At 34.7% G+C, this 16,516-nt stretch overlaps 1 protein-coding gene across 1 annotated transcript in view; it reads right to left on the bottom strand.

Annotated features, from left to right (window-relative positions):
• Positions 1-16,516, bottom strand: part of LOC136042136 (sorting nexin-33-like) — a gene marked incomplete in the record, with an annotated part of 238,796 nt that overhangs the window by 114,146 nt on the left and 108,134 nt on the right. The window contains 1 exon segment of the mRNA XM_065727054.1: positions 15,542-15,776. Within this exon segment, the coding sequence (XP_065583126.1) occupies positions 15,542-15,776 (235 nt within the window).

Here is a 16,516-nt window from a genome sequence, read left to right on the forward strand (position 1 = left end):
TCTTAATAAAACTCGAATACTATGGGCAAAAATGACTATTGAATGCCTCGTTGTTTAAGCTAAGAGGTGAAACCAACACAAGAAGATTTTTGGAAATTTATCATAGGCGAGAGTTTATTTTCTCTTAAAAACGCTGTAATACCATGGGGAAAGAATGACTATTCAATGCATTGCTGTTTACACTAAGACGTGAAACCAAGTCCAGAGGATTTATTTTCCTTAATGACATCCTAATACCATGGAAAAGAACAACAACTGAATACTTCGCTGTTCTATTTTCGATTTTTAGCAATTTTTTGTGCAAAACAGATTGAACTTGAATATTTAGGTGAGACACTGCGTGCGTCAACCAAATTTGAACGTTACAGCATTTTCCTAAAATTTGTTTTGATTCCATTTTCAATTTTTTTCAATTTTGTGTACAGTACAGATTGAACGTTATAGCATCTCCTAAACTTCATTTTGATGCCATTTTCGATTTTGTCGATTTTATGTGCAATACAGATTGAACTTGATTATTTAAGCGGGAAAAAGAGTACGGCAGCCAAGTTTAAACACCATAGCATTTCCTAAAATTTATTTTTATTCCATTTTCAATTTTTGGACGGATGATAGACTTGTATATTAACAAATGAACTAATATCTTTTTCAATCAATCGTAATATGGGCGTATGCCAGATTTGTGTCTTTCTCAATCAGACTATCTTTCTTGGCTTTTTGTACAATTAGCCACGGCTTGATGCCAACAGCTACTTGATTTTAACTATCAAAAAGAGACAGATCTGATACCATTTTTCTTCTGAAACGCGCTTGGGTAAAGTGAACTGGCGAACTTGTATTCCCCAATGAATAAATTACTCTGGCATTTTAAAGGGATTTTACTGTCATCTATGACCCCCTTCAAGTGGCCCTAATAACTCTCCCCCAATTTTTTTGAATGTAAGAAATTTTTCATTTTTTTTAGATTTTTCGTAGGCCAGATTTTTTTTTTCTTAATAATATTCTAATACAATGGGAAAGAACGACTATTGTATGCCTCAGTGTTTACGCTAAGAGGTGAAACCAAGACCAAAAGAATTTTGGAATTTTTCACAGGCTAGAGTTTATTTTTATTAAAAAATATTCTAATACTAATAAAGATAACTAATTAAGTATAACATTCTAATAAAGACTCTGTAACACCATGAGAGAGAGAGTGACTATTGAATGCCTTGCTGTTTACAATAAGAGGGGAAACCAAGACCAGAAGATTTTTTTAGATTTTTTCATGTGCCAGAGTTTATTTTTCTTAGCGACATTGTGATACCATGGAAAAGAACGACAATCGAAAAAATTCACTGTTCTATTTTCGACTTTTATCAATTTTGTGATTAATACAGATTGAATTTGAATATACAAGCGAGACAAAGCGTGCGTCAAATAAATTTAAACGTTATAGTTTTCCTCATAGCTTCCCTAAAATTCATTTAAATTCTTTTATCGATTTTTATCAATTTTGTGCGCAGGAGAGATTGAACTTGAATATTTAAGTTAGATAAAGCATGCGTCAATCAAACTTGAACATTATAACCATTTCCTAAAATTCATTTTGATACCATTTTTGAGTTTTGTCAATTTTATGTGCAATACAGATTGAACGTGATTATTTAAGTGGGAAAAAGAGTACGGCAACCAAATTTGAACACCATAGCATTTCCTAAAATTCAATTTGATTCCATTGTCGATTTTTGTGAGTTTAGCGTGCAACAAAGATTTAACTTGAATATTCAAGCGGATGAAAGCTTGCGTAAAGCAAATTTGAACGCTATAGCATTTCCAAAAACTTATTTGGTTCCATTGCTTATTTTTGATGAATTTTTTGTGCAATAAAGATTGATCTTGAATATTTAATTGAGAAAAAGCGTGTGTCAACCACATTTGAATTTGATAGCATTTCCTAAAACTCCTAAAATTTTGATTTCATTTTTCAATTTTTAGCAATTTTGTGTGCAATATAGATTGAACTTGAACATCTAAGAGGGACAAAACACGAATCAGCCAAATTTGAAGGTTAAAGCATTCCCGAAAATTCATTTAGATACTATTTTCGACTTTTTTCAATTTTGTGTGCAACAGAGATTTAACTTGATTCTTCAAGTGAGACAAAGCGTGTCAACCAAATTTGAACATTATAGTATTTCCAGAAATTTCTATGATTCCGTTTTCAATTTTTGCCAATTTTGTGTGCAATACAGATGGAACTTGAATATTTAATAGAGACAAAGTGTGCAACCACATTTGAGAATTAAAGCATTTCCTAAATTTCATTTCAATTCCATTTTCGATTTTTAGCGATTTTATGTGTAATGCAGTATTCTAGATTGAAGTCAAATATTTAAAGTGGACAAAGCGTGCAGCAACCAAATTTGAACGCTATAGAATTTCCTAAAATTCATTGGTTGTGTAACAGATTCTGTTGTGTTAAGGGAACTTATTTTTTTACGCAATTACTTGTCTTTTTAATCTTGAGCAAATGTATAAAAGTTTGACGAAGCACTTCTCTGCTAAAATATTTCATCAATAGCTCCCAAGATGATTGGACTTTATGACACTGAATTTATTGCCTTGAAAAAATCATTTTGTGTTGTTATATTCGAATGTTATATTTGTTTTGGACCATTCTTGTGGAGTACTACGTTACGGCATATGAACAACTAACTGCAACTAATTGATTTTCAAGTTAGGTTCGTTTAGATTCACTTAGCATGGCACCACGCGAAGCGAACCTAAAAAAAACCTAACTTGAAAAGCAGTTAAATCAATGCAACCTAGTATAAAATTCAGTTATGCTGCCACCTTTAACTAAAGCCGAAAAAGATCGGCAGCAATTGAGGTAGTGAAAATGTGTCGCCATATAGACTTTAAAAGTATGCTATATTATGGGAACCCCGTTTGTGGATGTTTAATAGTGAACTTTAAGTGTTATTTTTAAGTAAATATGTGGACTTTTTTTTTAAAAATCTTTATGGTAATATTCTGATAGTGCCAGACATGATTTTGCTATCACCATTCTAGAATTTGATAATAACTTGCATATATTTAGGTAATATAAGAAAGGATTTTGATCATATCTCACATTACATTGATAATACAATACAAGATTTGTAATATTTAACAGGATTTGGTAATGTCATACAAGACTTTGATAATATCATGTAAGAATTTGATAATATTTGAAAAGATTTTAATAATCTTGATAATAGCAGTCGGGATTTTGATAGTACTATGTTATGTGTTGTTAATAGGTAACATGATTTTGACAGCACCATATTATATTTTGATAATATAAGACATATTTTGATCGTAGTTGAAAAATTCTGTTCATAACTTGTGAGATTAAATGATAATATCGTGCAAGGTATTGTTAATAACCAGCAGGATTATGATAATACCATATGCAATTTTGACATTATCATAGAGGATTCTCATTATACCAGTCGAAATTTTGATAATGTAGACCAAGATGAATCATAATATCAGATAAGATTTTGAGAGATACGCTGGTTTGTTTTTTAATTGGAGACACAAGAGGTGGGAATTAGCAATTGACATCAAATGTTTCTTTAAAATAAGCCAGTTGCGAAAACAAATTCTTGATTCAGGTCTGAAATTTATTGATCAATTTAACAACCTATTGTCACAATGTCCCCTTCCAAAAATATTCACTAGATAGAAAATTTGGGTTTTGCCTATGAACTATGACTTTTCTATAAATAAAGATAGGTTAAGCTTAAATATGTTTATTGCTTAAACATACTCCTTAATTCAGCTCCAAAGAAATAATAAGAGTAAATTGATATGGAAAAAAGAGGACTTATTGCATATGTAAAAGCAAAAACACTCTTAAAGGTGCCATCAGTAACGAGATTTGACATAAATTGATAAGCGTTAGTTCTTCAAGAATGATGATGAACTCACGTGCAATCTATTTCTTTTATATGAATCTTCTCTGTTTTTTTCACATGGGACATGACGAGTTCCTGTTGGGGGATTCTGCTTTTTTTTTATCTTTTGTTTTGTTCTTTGTGATCCCCCTTCTACAATACTGTACCTCCTTTTCCAAGGGAATCGTTGTACTTTTGAGCTTTCATGGGGTGGTAATGGTGCCCTATCTTCCGAAAGTTTCTAACTTGACAAATCTAAAATTGAACTTCAATCCATTCTTGTTGTTCATTTCATACAATATTTTTCTCCTCATCTCTTCAAAATTCACCTCATCAATTCTAATATTAACAGGCTCTAAACTGATTGTGTTAGACCCATAAATATTGATGAAATCATGATAATTGCCTTGACAGATGTTAAAATCACAGTAAAAAGATATTTCTATTTCAATATTTTCATCCAACACAGCTTTGTTTGAAACTAGCAGTGCGGTTGCTTCTGGTAACAAGTCTAAAATAAAGACAGGTTAATCTTGAAGATGTTCATCGCTAAAACTTCACTATTACACATTCACAAAACCTTTGATATTTCTATGATTATTCCTATGATAAATCATACTTTTTACTGTGCTGGATGCACATATCATGATCAGATATGACTCTTGGTATCCCCTGTGCGAAGAACTCAACCTCATCTTCAGGACAGTGATAATCTTCTTCAATGTGGGGACATTTGAACTTTTCTAAATTGAATGCAAATAAAACTCTCGGAATTTATCAACTAGTTGTGTTTTACTCAAATGTGCTTTAACTTTATTTTTTTGTACCAAGTCAGAAACTAAAACACTCAGTATTTATCAACTAGCTGTGTTTGTTGAACCCAAATGTGTTTTAATTATATATTTTTATTCTCATTCAGCAATTAAAACTCTCAGAACTGAAAAATTATCCAAGTTTGTTGTACTCAAAAGCACTTTTATTAAATTTTTGGTACTCAGCCAGCAAATAAAACATTCGGAATTTATCAACTAGCTGAGTTTGTTTTACTCAAAAATGCTTTTTATTAAATTTTTGTTACTCAGTCAGCCTCTAAAACACTTAGAATATCCACTACCTGAGTTTGTTGTACTCAAAAGTACTTTCATTTAAATTTTTGGTACTCAGCCGGCACCTAAAACGCTCAAAATCGATCAACTAGCGGAGATTATTGCAACTAAATGTGTTTTTAATAAATTTTGATGTTCAGCCAGCAGCTAAAACATTAGGAATTCACCAACTAGTTGATTTTGCTGTACTCAAAAGTTTTTTTCATTAAATTTTCAGTACTAAGCTAGCAATCAAAACACTCAAAATTTATCAACTAGCTGAGTTTGCTGTATTCGAAGGTATTTTTAATAAGTTTTTGTTGCTCAGTCAGCAACTAAAACACTCAGAATTTACTAGCTTGCTGACTTTGTTGTACTCAAAAGTGGCTATATTAAATTTTTAGAACTAAACAGCCATGTAAAACAAACGGAATTTATCAACTAGATGAGTTTTTTATACTTAAATGTGGTTTCATTAAATTTTTATTACTCATTAAACAACTAGAACACTCGGTATATACCAACTAGCTGAGTTTGTTGTACTCAAATGGGCTTATTTTAAATTTTGTTATACCCAGTCGGAAAATAAAACACGGTAATTGTCAAATAGTTGAGATTGTTGTACTTATGTGCTTTTATTAAAAGAAATCAATTTTAATATTTTTATTCGTCACGGCCTTGCTTGAAACTAGCAGTGCGATTGCTTGTGGTAAAGATGTATACTGCTGAAATTTTCACCATTACACGTCCACAAAGCGTGGTTCCTGTGATATACCATACTTTTTACAGTTTTAAAATAAAACTTTATCTGTAGGTACATCACCACCCTTTATGTACAGTGCTTCAACTCAGAAAAAAGTACGTATTTCTCGGACTTCTTCCTGAAAAGTACTCAGTTCTTTACCAATTTTATTATGTCGTCTAATCACTCGGTCATAGAATCTAATTCTGTTCATATAGTGTAATATATTACTCCAAAACTTTTATCATACTCAAACATTTTATAGTTAACTTTCCAATGATAACAGTCAATTTCTTCATGCTCCACGGACAGTAACATATAACGCCACAACGCCACAACATGATTTTTTCAGGAAATAAATTCAGTGTCATAAAGTCCTATCATCTTAGACGCCATTGACGAAACATTTAGAAGTGCTTCATCAAATTTTGATACCTTTGCTCAGGGTTAAAAAGACATGCTTCATAATTGCGAAAAAGTTCAAGTTAACTGATCCCAATAGAATATGTTACACAGCTATTGCATTTTAGGAAATGCGATAACGTTCAAATTTGGTTGCCGCACGCTTAATCTAACCTAAATATTCAAGTTCAATCTGCATTGAACACAAATTGAAAAGAACTGGAAAATTGTATCTAAATGAAGTTCAGGAAAAGCTATAAAATTCAAATTTGGCTGACACACGCTTTGCTCCACTTAGATATTCAAGTTCAATCTGTATTGCAAAAAATTGCTAAAAATCGAAAATGAAATCAAAATGAATTTTAGGAAATGCTATAACATACAAATTTGGTTGATTTACGCTTTGTCTCAATTAGATACTCAAGTTCAATCTGAAATGCACACAAAATTGATAAAATATTTGAAAATGGAATCAAAATAAAAATTAGGAAATGCTATAACGTTCAACTTTGCTTTAGGCACGCTTTGACCCCCTTTAATTTTCAAGCTCAATCTGTATTGCACAGAAAAATTGCTAAAAATCGAAAATGGAATGAAAATCTTTAAGTAACGCTATAGCGTTCGAACTGGGTGGTCGTACGCTTTTCCCACTTAAATAATTAAGTTTAATCTGCATTGCACACAAAATTGACAAAAATCAAAAATGGTATCAAAGTGAATTTTAGGAAATGCTATAACGTTCAAAGTTGGTTGATGTTCACTTTGCCTCATTTAAACATCATAGTTCAATCTGTATTGCACATAAAATTGATAAAAAAACAAAATGGAATCAAAATGAATTTTAGGAAAATGCTATAACGTTCAAATTTTGTTGAAACATGTTTTCTCTGACTCAAATATTCAAGTTCAATATTGCACACAGAATTACTAAAAATCGTAAATGGAACTGCAAGGTATTAAATTGTCGTTTTTTTGCGTGGTGTCAGAATGTCATTAAGAAAAATAAATGCTGGTCCTTGAAAAAATCTAAGAAAAATCATCTGGTCTTGGTTTCACCTATCAGCGTAAATAGCAAGGGATTCAATGGTCATTCTTTCCCATGGTATAACAGTGTCTTTAAGAAAAATAAACTCATCCCTATGAAAAATCTCAAAAAATCTTCTGGTCTTGGTTTCATCTCTTAGCGTACACAAAGAGGGATTCAATAGTCGTCCTTTCCCTTGCATTAGAATGTACTAAAGAAGGATGATACTCCGGCCTATGAAAAATCTTAAAAGAAGTTGAAAAAATTTGTAAGTTGAAAAAGGTGGGGGGGGGGGCAAAAATTTGGGAGAGGAGTCTTGGGGACCCCTTGGAAATGGGATATGGATGATTATAAGTTCCTTCTAAAATAATGCCATAGAAATTGATTCATTGGGGAACACAATCTCGCCAGTTTACTTTTCCCAAGCACGTGTCATAAGAAAAAAAGAGTAACAAATTTATCACTTTTTGATTTATTAAAATTCGGTTCGTATTATAAAATAAGTCTGGTTTACTATACCCAAGAGCCTCTCATAGGACCAGTTTCATTCAGCCCAAATAAAAAATTGAATCAATAATTGTCATGACCTGAATATGTACTCGTGTATCTCTCGTGGTATGCTAATGGGGAGGATCAATGACCAGAGCTAGTTGCTAGGTAAACTGATTGTGCAAATTTTGTGCTAATACGGTTATGCAAATGGTATTCGCATAGGAGTGATTAGGGTCATACTACTGTTTTGGCAATATCTACCTGTATTCCAAAATATAGACTAAATGTATGGTGTAGAATATTCTATTGGATTTATTTTTACTGTTTTATTTAATAGAACCATAAAAACAAGTTGAAAAAAATATTTAAGTTGAGGTAAATAACAAAATAAATCAATTAAAAAAGATACAATTTCCTGCCGTCGCAGGGAATTCTGCTGATCAGAAAATTAAATCCATCAAGAAAACCAAAATATAACTAATACACAATATGCAAAATGTAACCAAAGGTGTGTGTGTGTTAACTACTCCCTTAAAAACAATACAATCTGAATATAAATTTGCTATATATGTCTTAAAACTACAATTGAAATTCTTCAATAATAGCAAATAAATTGATACTGCATTCTCGTACCCGACAGTAAAGAAAAAGAAAAAAAGGAAATATCATACTGTAGAAATTCTACCAATACAAAATTATTCAAACAAAACTCAATCAATGCTAAATGACAATTGTAATCCAGGCAACTTTCCTTACCTTAGACCTTAGTTCCTCCAGAGTCATCGGTTACACACAAGGCGTCGACAAAGCCTCCCCATTCGTCCCGCATTGACGCTATATCGATGACGTCTTCCCATTCAAGCAGTAGTAGTAAGGTACCAGCCGTCCTCAGATCTCTGTCATCTGTTCGTCTCAATGTATTTTTGGGGCGGCCTCGCTCGCTTTCTTCTACCGCCTGGCTTCCATTCATAGGATGCTCGAGGAATAGGGCTCTCTTCTATAGGAAGAACGTGTCCCAGGTATGTCCGCCGCCTCCTTTTCAGCAAAACAATGATTGGAGGTTGACCTGCTTTTCTGCATGTTTCTACATTTGTAATTTTTTTTGTTGCCAACTGTCTTCAATATTCTTCTGAGGCTCATATTTTCTAATGCGAGGATCCTTTTTTCAAGGTGGATGTTTATTTTCCAACATAGAGTTTTTAACTAGTTTTCTTATTCATTTAAATTGTCAAAGGTGTTTTTCTATAGGGTGTCGGCTCGTGAGATGCTTCAAACAGGCCAAATTGGCTACTTAGGTCTACTTTTGCAGTATTAGCTGAGTTTTTAACTAGTTTTCTTATTCATTTAAATTGTCAAAGGTGTTTTCTATAGGGTGTTGGCTTATGAGATGTTTCAAACAGGCTAAATTGGATACTTAGGTCTACTTTTGCAGTATTAGCAGAGTTTTTAACTAGTTTTCTTATTCATTTAAATTGTCAAAGGTGTTTTTCTATAGGGTGTCGGCTTGTGAGATGCTTCAAACAGGCTAAATTGGCTACTTAGGTCTACTTTTGCAGTATTAGCAGAGTTTTTAACTAGTTTTCTTATTCATTTAAATTGTCAAAGGTGTTTTCTATAGGGTGTTGGCTTGTGAGATGTTTCAAACAGGCTAAATTGGATACTTAGGTCTACTTTTGCAGTATTTGCAGAGTCTCTAATAAGTTTTCTTCTTCATTTAAATTCTCAAAGGTGTTTTCTATAGGGTGTTGGCTTGTGAGATGTTTCAAACAGGCTAAATTGGCTACTTAGGTCTACTTTTGCAGTATCAGCAGAATTTCTAATAAGTTGTCTTATTCATTTAAATTATCAAAGGTGTTTTTTATAAGGTGTTGGCTTGTGAGATGTTTCAGACAGGCTAAATTGGCTACTTAGGTCTACTTTTGTAGTACCAGCAGAATTTCTAATTTCTGCACATACATTTCAAGTAAGAAAAATACTTATCTCTATAGTCAGAATTGCATCCTGAATCCAAAGTTATTGTGCATTTGCATCAGAAAGGAAATTAATATTCACCATATACAGACCTAGCCTATACCAATTCAGGGTATATATTTGCACGTTAGTGAGTATATGTGTATGTATGTGTATGTGTATGTATGTGTGTATGTATATGTATATATATATATATATATATATATATATGTATATATGTAAGCCCTATAGATAGGTAGAGTAGCTCCATAGGAGGCTTAGGCCAAGTAGGACCTTGTCCCAGTGGGGCCCATAATAGAAACTGGGAAACCCTCCCCTGGGGGTCATAATTTCAGGTGGAGGAGGAAGAAGGCCCCTCAAATGTACACTCAGCAGGGCCAACTGCCGTGTTCACGCGTCAGATGAGTTACAAACCTTCTCCCAGTAATGGGTTAAATTGCATGGTGAAGCAGAACACCATCGTGGGAGGATCCTCTATAGGAGGACAACTGCGGCAGGGCGTAAGATCCAGATTTATGGACAACGGCCTCTGTAAAGGGCTGCCTCGACCCTTTCGGGGTACCTGCAAGACTGGGAAACTTGCGGTCAATTTTTCCCACTTGAGGAGTGGCGCCCCTCGAGGAAATTATAGCCTAGTAAACAACACAGCACTCGTACGGGATTCTGATTATTGGATAATTTTCTGGGCTTGGTTTGTTTTGATGGGCGTTTTCGGGCTGAAAAACCTCTTCCTAGCTAATTTATCTACTATGGGCTGCCTCCCCGTAGTAGCATAATATTTGTAGGCATGAATATATAATGAGTCGGAGGTAATAGGCTTGGGACTGTCTGTGCAGGATTTCGACTCTTGTTGATAGAAGAGCATCGCCAAGTGCTGAAAACCATGTTGTGACCAAGATGGGCCCAGGATTGCACAAAGCCTCCAACTTACTGGAGGTCCCAGGGACTTCTTGCTGTCCGGTTCTAAGCCGGCTTAAGCGCTTCGGTGTAGACTTGAGAAGATATGTTGGTCCCCATCCTGCACTGGTATCCGGGATCACTGCTTTTCTTGAGGCCAAAATAATTTCAAAGATTTAAAGAACATGAAAATTGGAACTTGGAATGTTACGACGTTAAAAAATGACTATCGCATCGACATTTTGACTGACGAATTCAGACGGTTTGAACTGGATTTATTAGGAGTTTCAGAAACTCATATCCCAGGGGTAGGAAGCATGAAATTAGGTGACATAGAATTTGTTTACTCAGGAAGGAAGGATGGGGTACATAGACAGGGAGTAGGGCTCTTGATGAATAAGGAAGCTGCTAAGTCTTGTTTAGGCTGGGAAGGTATTAATAATAGAATACTAATTGCTCATTTTATGACTAAAAAGTTTAGGGTATCAGTTATAGTAGTATATGCCCCCATTGAACCAACTGATGGAGATACTAGTGACTCAGATGAATTTTACTTACAGTTACAGGAGCAAATAGACAGGGTACCAGGTAGAAATATGGTGTTTTTGCTAGGAGATTTTAATGCCCAGGTTGGTAGAAATAGGGATAGATGGTATCCTAGCCTAGGTAATTTTGGTGTAGGAAAAGAAAACAGTAATGGCTATAGGCTTTTGCAATTTTGTAGGTATAACAACCTAGTTATAACCAATACGGTGTTTGGTCACAAAATGGCCCATAAGTTGACATGGTATTCACGTGATGGTAAGACAGCAAACCTTATTGATTATGTTATTGTAAACAGAAGACTAGCAGGATCAATACAAGATACTAGGGTGTATAGGAGTGCCGTTATTGATGTTAAAAGTAAAGATCACCATCTAGTATTGTCTAAGGTTAATTTAAAGCTGAAATTTCGGAAGAGTAACTCCCTCCCGGAAAGTTATGATGTTGGTAGACTTCAGGATGAAAATTTGAGAAAAAAATTCCAGGAACAGTTGAGTACTAAACTTGAGGGTTTAAAATTTGACAATGTGGAAGATGGATGGAATAATTTCAGAAAAACAATTTGTGAAGTTGCTGATGGTGTCCTAGGGAAGAGTGCTAAGACAGCAACTAGGAATATTAGTGAAAAAGCTTTAGGTTTAATAGAGAGTAGAAGGGGTTTGTATAAGAATTATCTGAGCGATAGGTCGTATGAAAACAAAAGGAATGTAAAGAAAGTGGAGAAAGCATTAAAATATGAACTAAGGAGATGTGAAATGGAGGCGATGGATAAAATTGCTGAGGATCTGGAAGATGCGGCTAGACGGCATAATAGTAAAATATTATACTGGCATGTTAATAAATTGAAAGGGAGTAGCCGATCCGGACTAGTCCCAGTTAAAGATAGAAATGGGGTCACAATTAGTGATAAGGAAAAAGTTAAAGAAAGATGGGTGGAACATTTTGAGAATGTGCTAAACCGAGATACAGTTGCAGGAAAAGATATAGATGAAAATGAAAAAGTTTGTGATACCTTGGATGTGAAGGAAGATTTGTTTAGTGAGGAAGAATTAGCGACAGTACTAGAAGGATTAAAAAATAATAAGGCCCCAGGTGCTGATAGTATGATTAATGAGTTCTTAAATATGGTGGCTCTGAGGTTAGGAATAAGCTACTGAAGATTATGAACATGATTTTTGAAAAAGGGGAAGTACCCAATGATTTTAGGAAAACCTTAATTAAACCACTGTATAAGAAAGGTGACAAGAGTGAATGTCGGAATTATCGAGGCATTAGTCTGGTCTCTGTAGGTAGCAAATTACTGAGTAATATGATACTTTTTAGACTGAGACATGCTGTAGACAAAGTTTTAAGGGAAGAACAATGCGGTTTTAGAAAAGGTAGAGGATGTGTCGACCATGTTTTCACTCTTAGGTTAATAATTGAGAAGTCCCTTCGTTGTCAAACACCTTTGGTCCTTAGTTTTATCGATTATGAGCAAGCTTTCGATTCTGTTGATAGAACAGCGTTAACAAAGGTCTTATCGTTATATGGTATACCAGAAAAATACATTAAAGTGATTTGCGCTATGTACGAGAATAATACTGCTGCGGTTAAGGTAGGAAATGAGGTTAGCAACTGGTTTTGTATTAAATCAGGAGTTAAGCAGGGTTGTGTTCTATCCCCCTTTATATGGATCATTTTGATGGACTTCGTCTTAAGGAGCACAGGAAAGGCAATTGGAGACCATGGAATCAAATGGGGAGGAAGAACGCTCCTGGACTTAGATTATGCTGATGATTTAAGCATATTAGATGAAAGTGTGAGCAAAATAAATGAATTTTTAGAGGTTTTACGAGTTCAGGGTGCTAAAATAGGCTTGAAAATTAATGTTAAGAAGACTAAGTCACTAAGGTTAGGAATAAGTGAAGATGAACAGGTGACCTTAGGTAACGAAAAGATTGATCAGGTTGGGAGCTTCAGTTACCTTGGTAGTATTATTAGTAAAGATGGTGGGAGCAGTGAAGATGTTAAAAGTAGAATAGCTAAAGCTCAGGGTGTTTTTTCACAGTTAAAAAAAAGTTTGGAAGAATAGAAAGATAAGCCTACAAACCAAGATTAGAATATTGGAAGCTACAGTGATGACAGTGGTCAAATATGGCTCTGAAGCATGGACACTCCGAAAAGCAGATGAAAATTTACTAGATGTTTTCCAGAGAAATTGCCTACGGATTGTTCTGGGTACCCGGCTGACTGACCGTATTTCAAACAGTAGGTTGTACGAAAAGTGTGGTTCAATCCCGCTTTCTAGGGCTATAATGAAAGAAAGGTTGAGATTGCTAGGCCACGTTCTACGGATGAAGGATGACAGATTACCGAAGATTGTCCTTTTTGGCCAACCGTCTGGGGCTACACGGAAAGCAGGTCGTCCTTGTCTGGGTTGGGAGGATGTCATAAATAAGGATTTAAAGGAAATGGGAACTTCCTGGGAGGGTGTAAAGAGGGAGGCTTTAAATAGATTAGGTTGGAGGAGGAGCGTGCGTAGCTGTGTTGGCCTCAGGCGGCTTGGTGCTGCAGTGAGTTATTAGTAGTAGTAGTAGTAGTATTGCTACATTGCATTGCTATTGTACATTGTTGATGAAGAGTTGAAAATTCAGTCGCATTGAATATTTGTTACTTCTCTAAATAGGCTTCAATCTATTGAAGGCACCTGTAGCTTGTCCAATCCTACGTTTAATCTCGGTCATAATCTCTCTATCACAATCAATCCACCCACACAAAACTCAACAACCAAAAAAACTCAATCTAGCGAACTAAATCCACAAATTATTCAATCCTTACAAACGTGTAAGGAGCCCTCTCGGAAATCTTGAATTATTAACAATTCTATACAAAACTCTACATACGTGCCCTTAGTCGCATTAGTTCAAACGAAACCTAACCAGTAGAGAAAAAATGAAGCTTTATCCAGCTAAATTTTTGAACAAATTCAATTTGTAAAATGAGACACCCTACTATGTCGTTTGCTAGACTCAACTTTTGTTTACAGTTCAAAAATCAATACCATGTCCCACTGACTTCATTTACACGAAAACTATTATTCCTGGGTCTCAATCTGGGCACTCTGGTCCTGGTTATGGGAACAATAAATTATATGGACATTCAAAATGAAAGATGTACGTAGAAAGTACGATACAAGGGAGTACCGGGCACTGAAGCAGTGTAGGGTCATGCTTGACAGTTAAATGATAGCAGTGACGACAATAAGGCCAGTGACGACGACTTGAACGATGTTAAGACAATGAAAATGACACAATGACCTGGATGATCACGGTTACAGTATATGTCACAACCTAGTAAAGAACGTAACTCTAGTAACATAGTAACTCTAGCTCACGGTAGCTGAACATTTAAAAATAGGTTTACAAAATGTCAAGGGAATGGGAATCTCCATTGGAAACTAGTGAAGAAATTATATCTATTATTTTCATGAACATTTACTAAAAAAATGGTGGAGGTACGTTTCGGCCCGGAGACGCCTAGAAGTCATATGACCGTGTCCACACTGTCTCATCTTCAAAAAGAGATACACCAATATACTCAAGAGAGTGGCTTCGGCCGAATAAAGTGATTCCAACTAATTTTCATTTATACATCCACCATACTAAATTTGAATCATAAGAGAAAGGATAAACTCCCTCTAAAGCAGAGGCTCCCGACTGATTTTGGGGCATGCCCCATCTAGGCACTTCTAAAATCCCGATGCCCTCCTTGGTAATATCTAAATTTTGGCATTCAAAATTTTACGTGTGTTCACCTGAAGGGAGCTTAAAAGGCCATTAACTTGGTATCTTTTTTGGGTCGTCCTTTAGGCATTTTTTTACTACTAAAAATATTGTCTGAATAAAACATCTTTTATACAATGCATAAAGCCATTCCTATCATGAATCTTTTTTGCTCTTTAAATGTATTTGAATGTGACGTCATTCACATGAAAAATGTTTTTTTTTTTTTTTTAAATTAAGACTCAAAAGTATACTCAACGAATACTATATATGTGCATATATACTCAAGAGAGTGACTTCGACCGAATGAAGTGTTTCAAACTAATTTTCAATTATACATCCACTATACTAAATTTAATTCATAAGAGAAAGGATAAATTCTCTCTAAAGCAAAGGCTCCCGACTGATTTTGGGTAATACCCAACCTAGGCACTTCTAAAATCATGGACATTGCATAACACCATTGTAATACTATCATGTATCTTTTTTGCTTTCTAAATGTATTTGAGTGTAACATCATTCACATGAAAAATATTTTTTGTTGAAAATTCAGCCTCAAAAGTATAGCCAACCAAAAGATGCACGTCCTGCCCATGAGCCACCAAAATATTGCCTTGCCCTACCGGTGAAACTATGTGCCCCACACTGGGAATCAGCTCTAAAGAATTTTCAAAGATGCTTAAAAAATTTCTACTTACGTAACACTCGAATCCAGTGGCTGATCAGGCACTTGAATTGTAAAGAAAAAATTTGCCCCAACTAGTTCGTCCCTCTCTGCTTTTCTTTTCCCTTGTTTCCATTTCTTATCATCAGTGCAGGTTATAAAATGAGTCCATGTGTCACACCGTGAAAGGATGGGATGTCGACTCACTCGATTCACGAACGATTGAAGTTGTACCCGGCGCTTTTCGATGAACTGTTCTTCATAACGACCTAAGTAAATTACCATAAAGAAGGAAATAATGGTTAGATGTAATGGTTATGGTTATATAGTTAATGGTAAGGTGTAACAGTTAATGATTCAATAAGGAAATACCCAGGCACAAAAAGAGCAAAATCCACCAATAAGGATAGAATAAGCGAATATGAAAAAAAATCACTCAGGGGAAAAGGAGCGAAATCTTAATAATCTTTTATCTTTAGCGTAATGGACTGATTTTGCTTTCTATACGTGAAGTAAATCTTCTTCAAATCAACGTAAATAAACTGAGACATAACTTATCAATACAAGAAAAATATTATGCGATGGATACTTCAGATTTCAGATATTGATTCCTTCACCAAAAAAAAGTCAAAAATTTATCAGAACTGATAGCGAAATGCTGTGTACTCGGTTTTAAAAACATTTTTTCTTGTAGGCTATAGTGAATGTGTTTTGATTTTGTATTCAACAACCAATTCAAAGGTATATAAATAATATAAAAATTCCGCCTTCCTTCACCCCCACCCAAAGACCCACAAATTACATCCCCTCTTTTAAATTAAAAAAAAATCTTTGACTTTATTTTAGCCAAATTAAGCTACCGGCCGCTCTAACGCTGTTCGGGAGACCATTCCACACTGAATTAGCACTATTTCTAGTACTGAAAACCGACCATGTTGAGTGTCGGATTTCATGATACATAATGTCAATGTTTCTCATCCCATATTCATGGTGAACCGAATACCGGGAA

The sequence above is a fragment of the Artemia franciscana genome, unplaced genomic scaffold (assembly GCF_032884065.1).
Source record: "Artemia franciscana unplaced genomic scaffold, ASM3288406v1 PGA_scaffold_67, whole genome shotgun sequence".
Classification (NCBI taxonomy): domain Eukaryota; kingdom Metazoa; phylum Arthropoda; class Branchiopoda; order Anostraca; family Artemiidae; genus Artemia; species Artemia franciscana.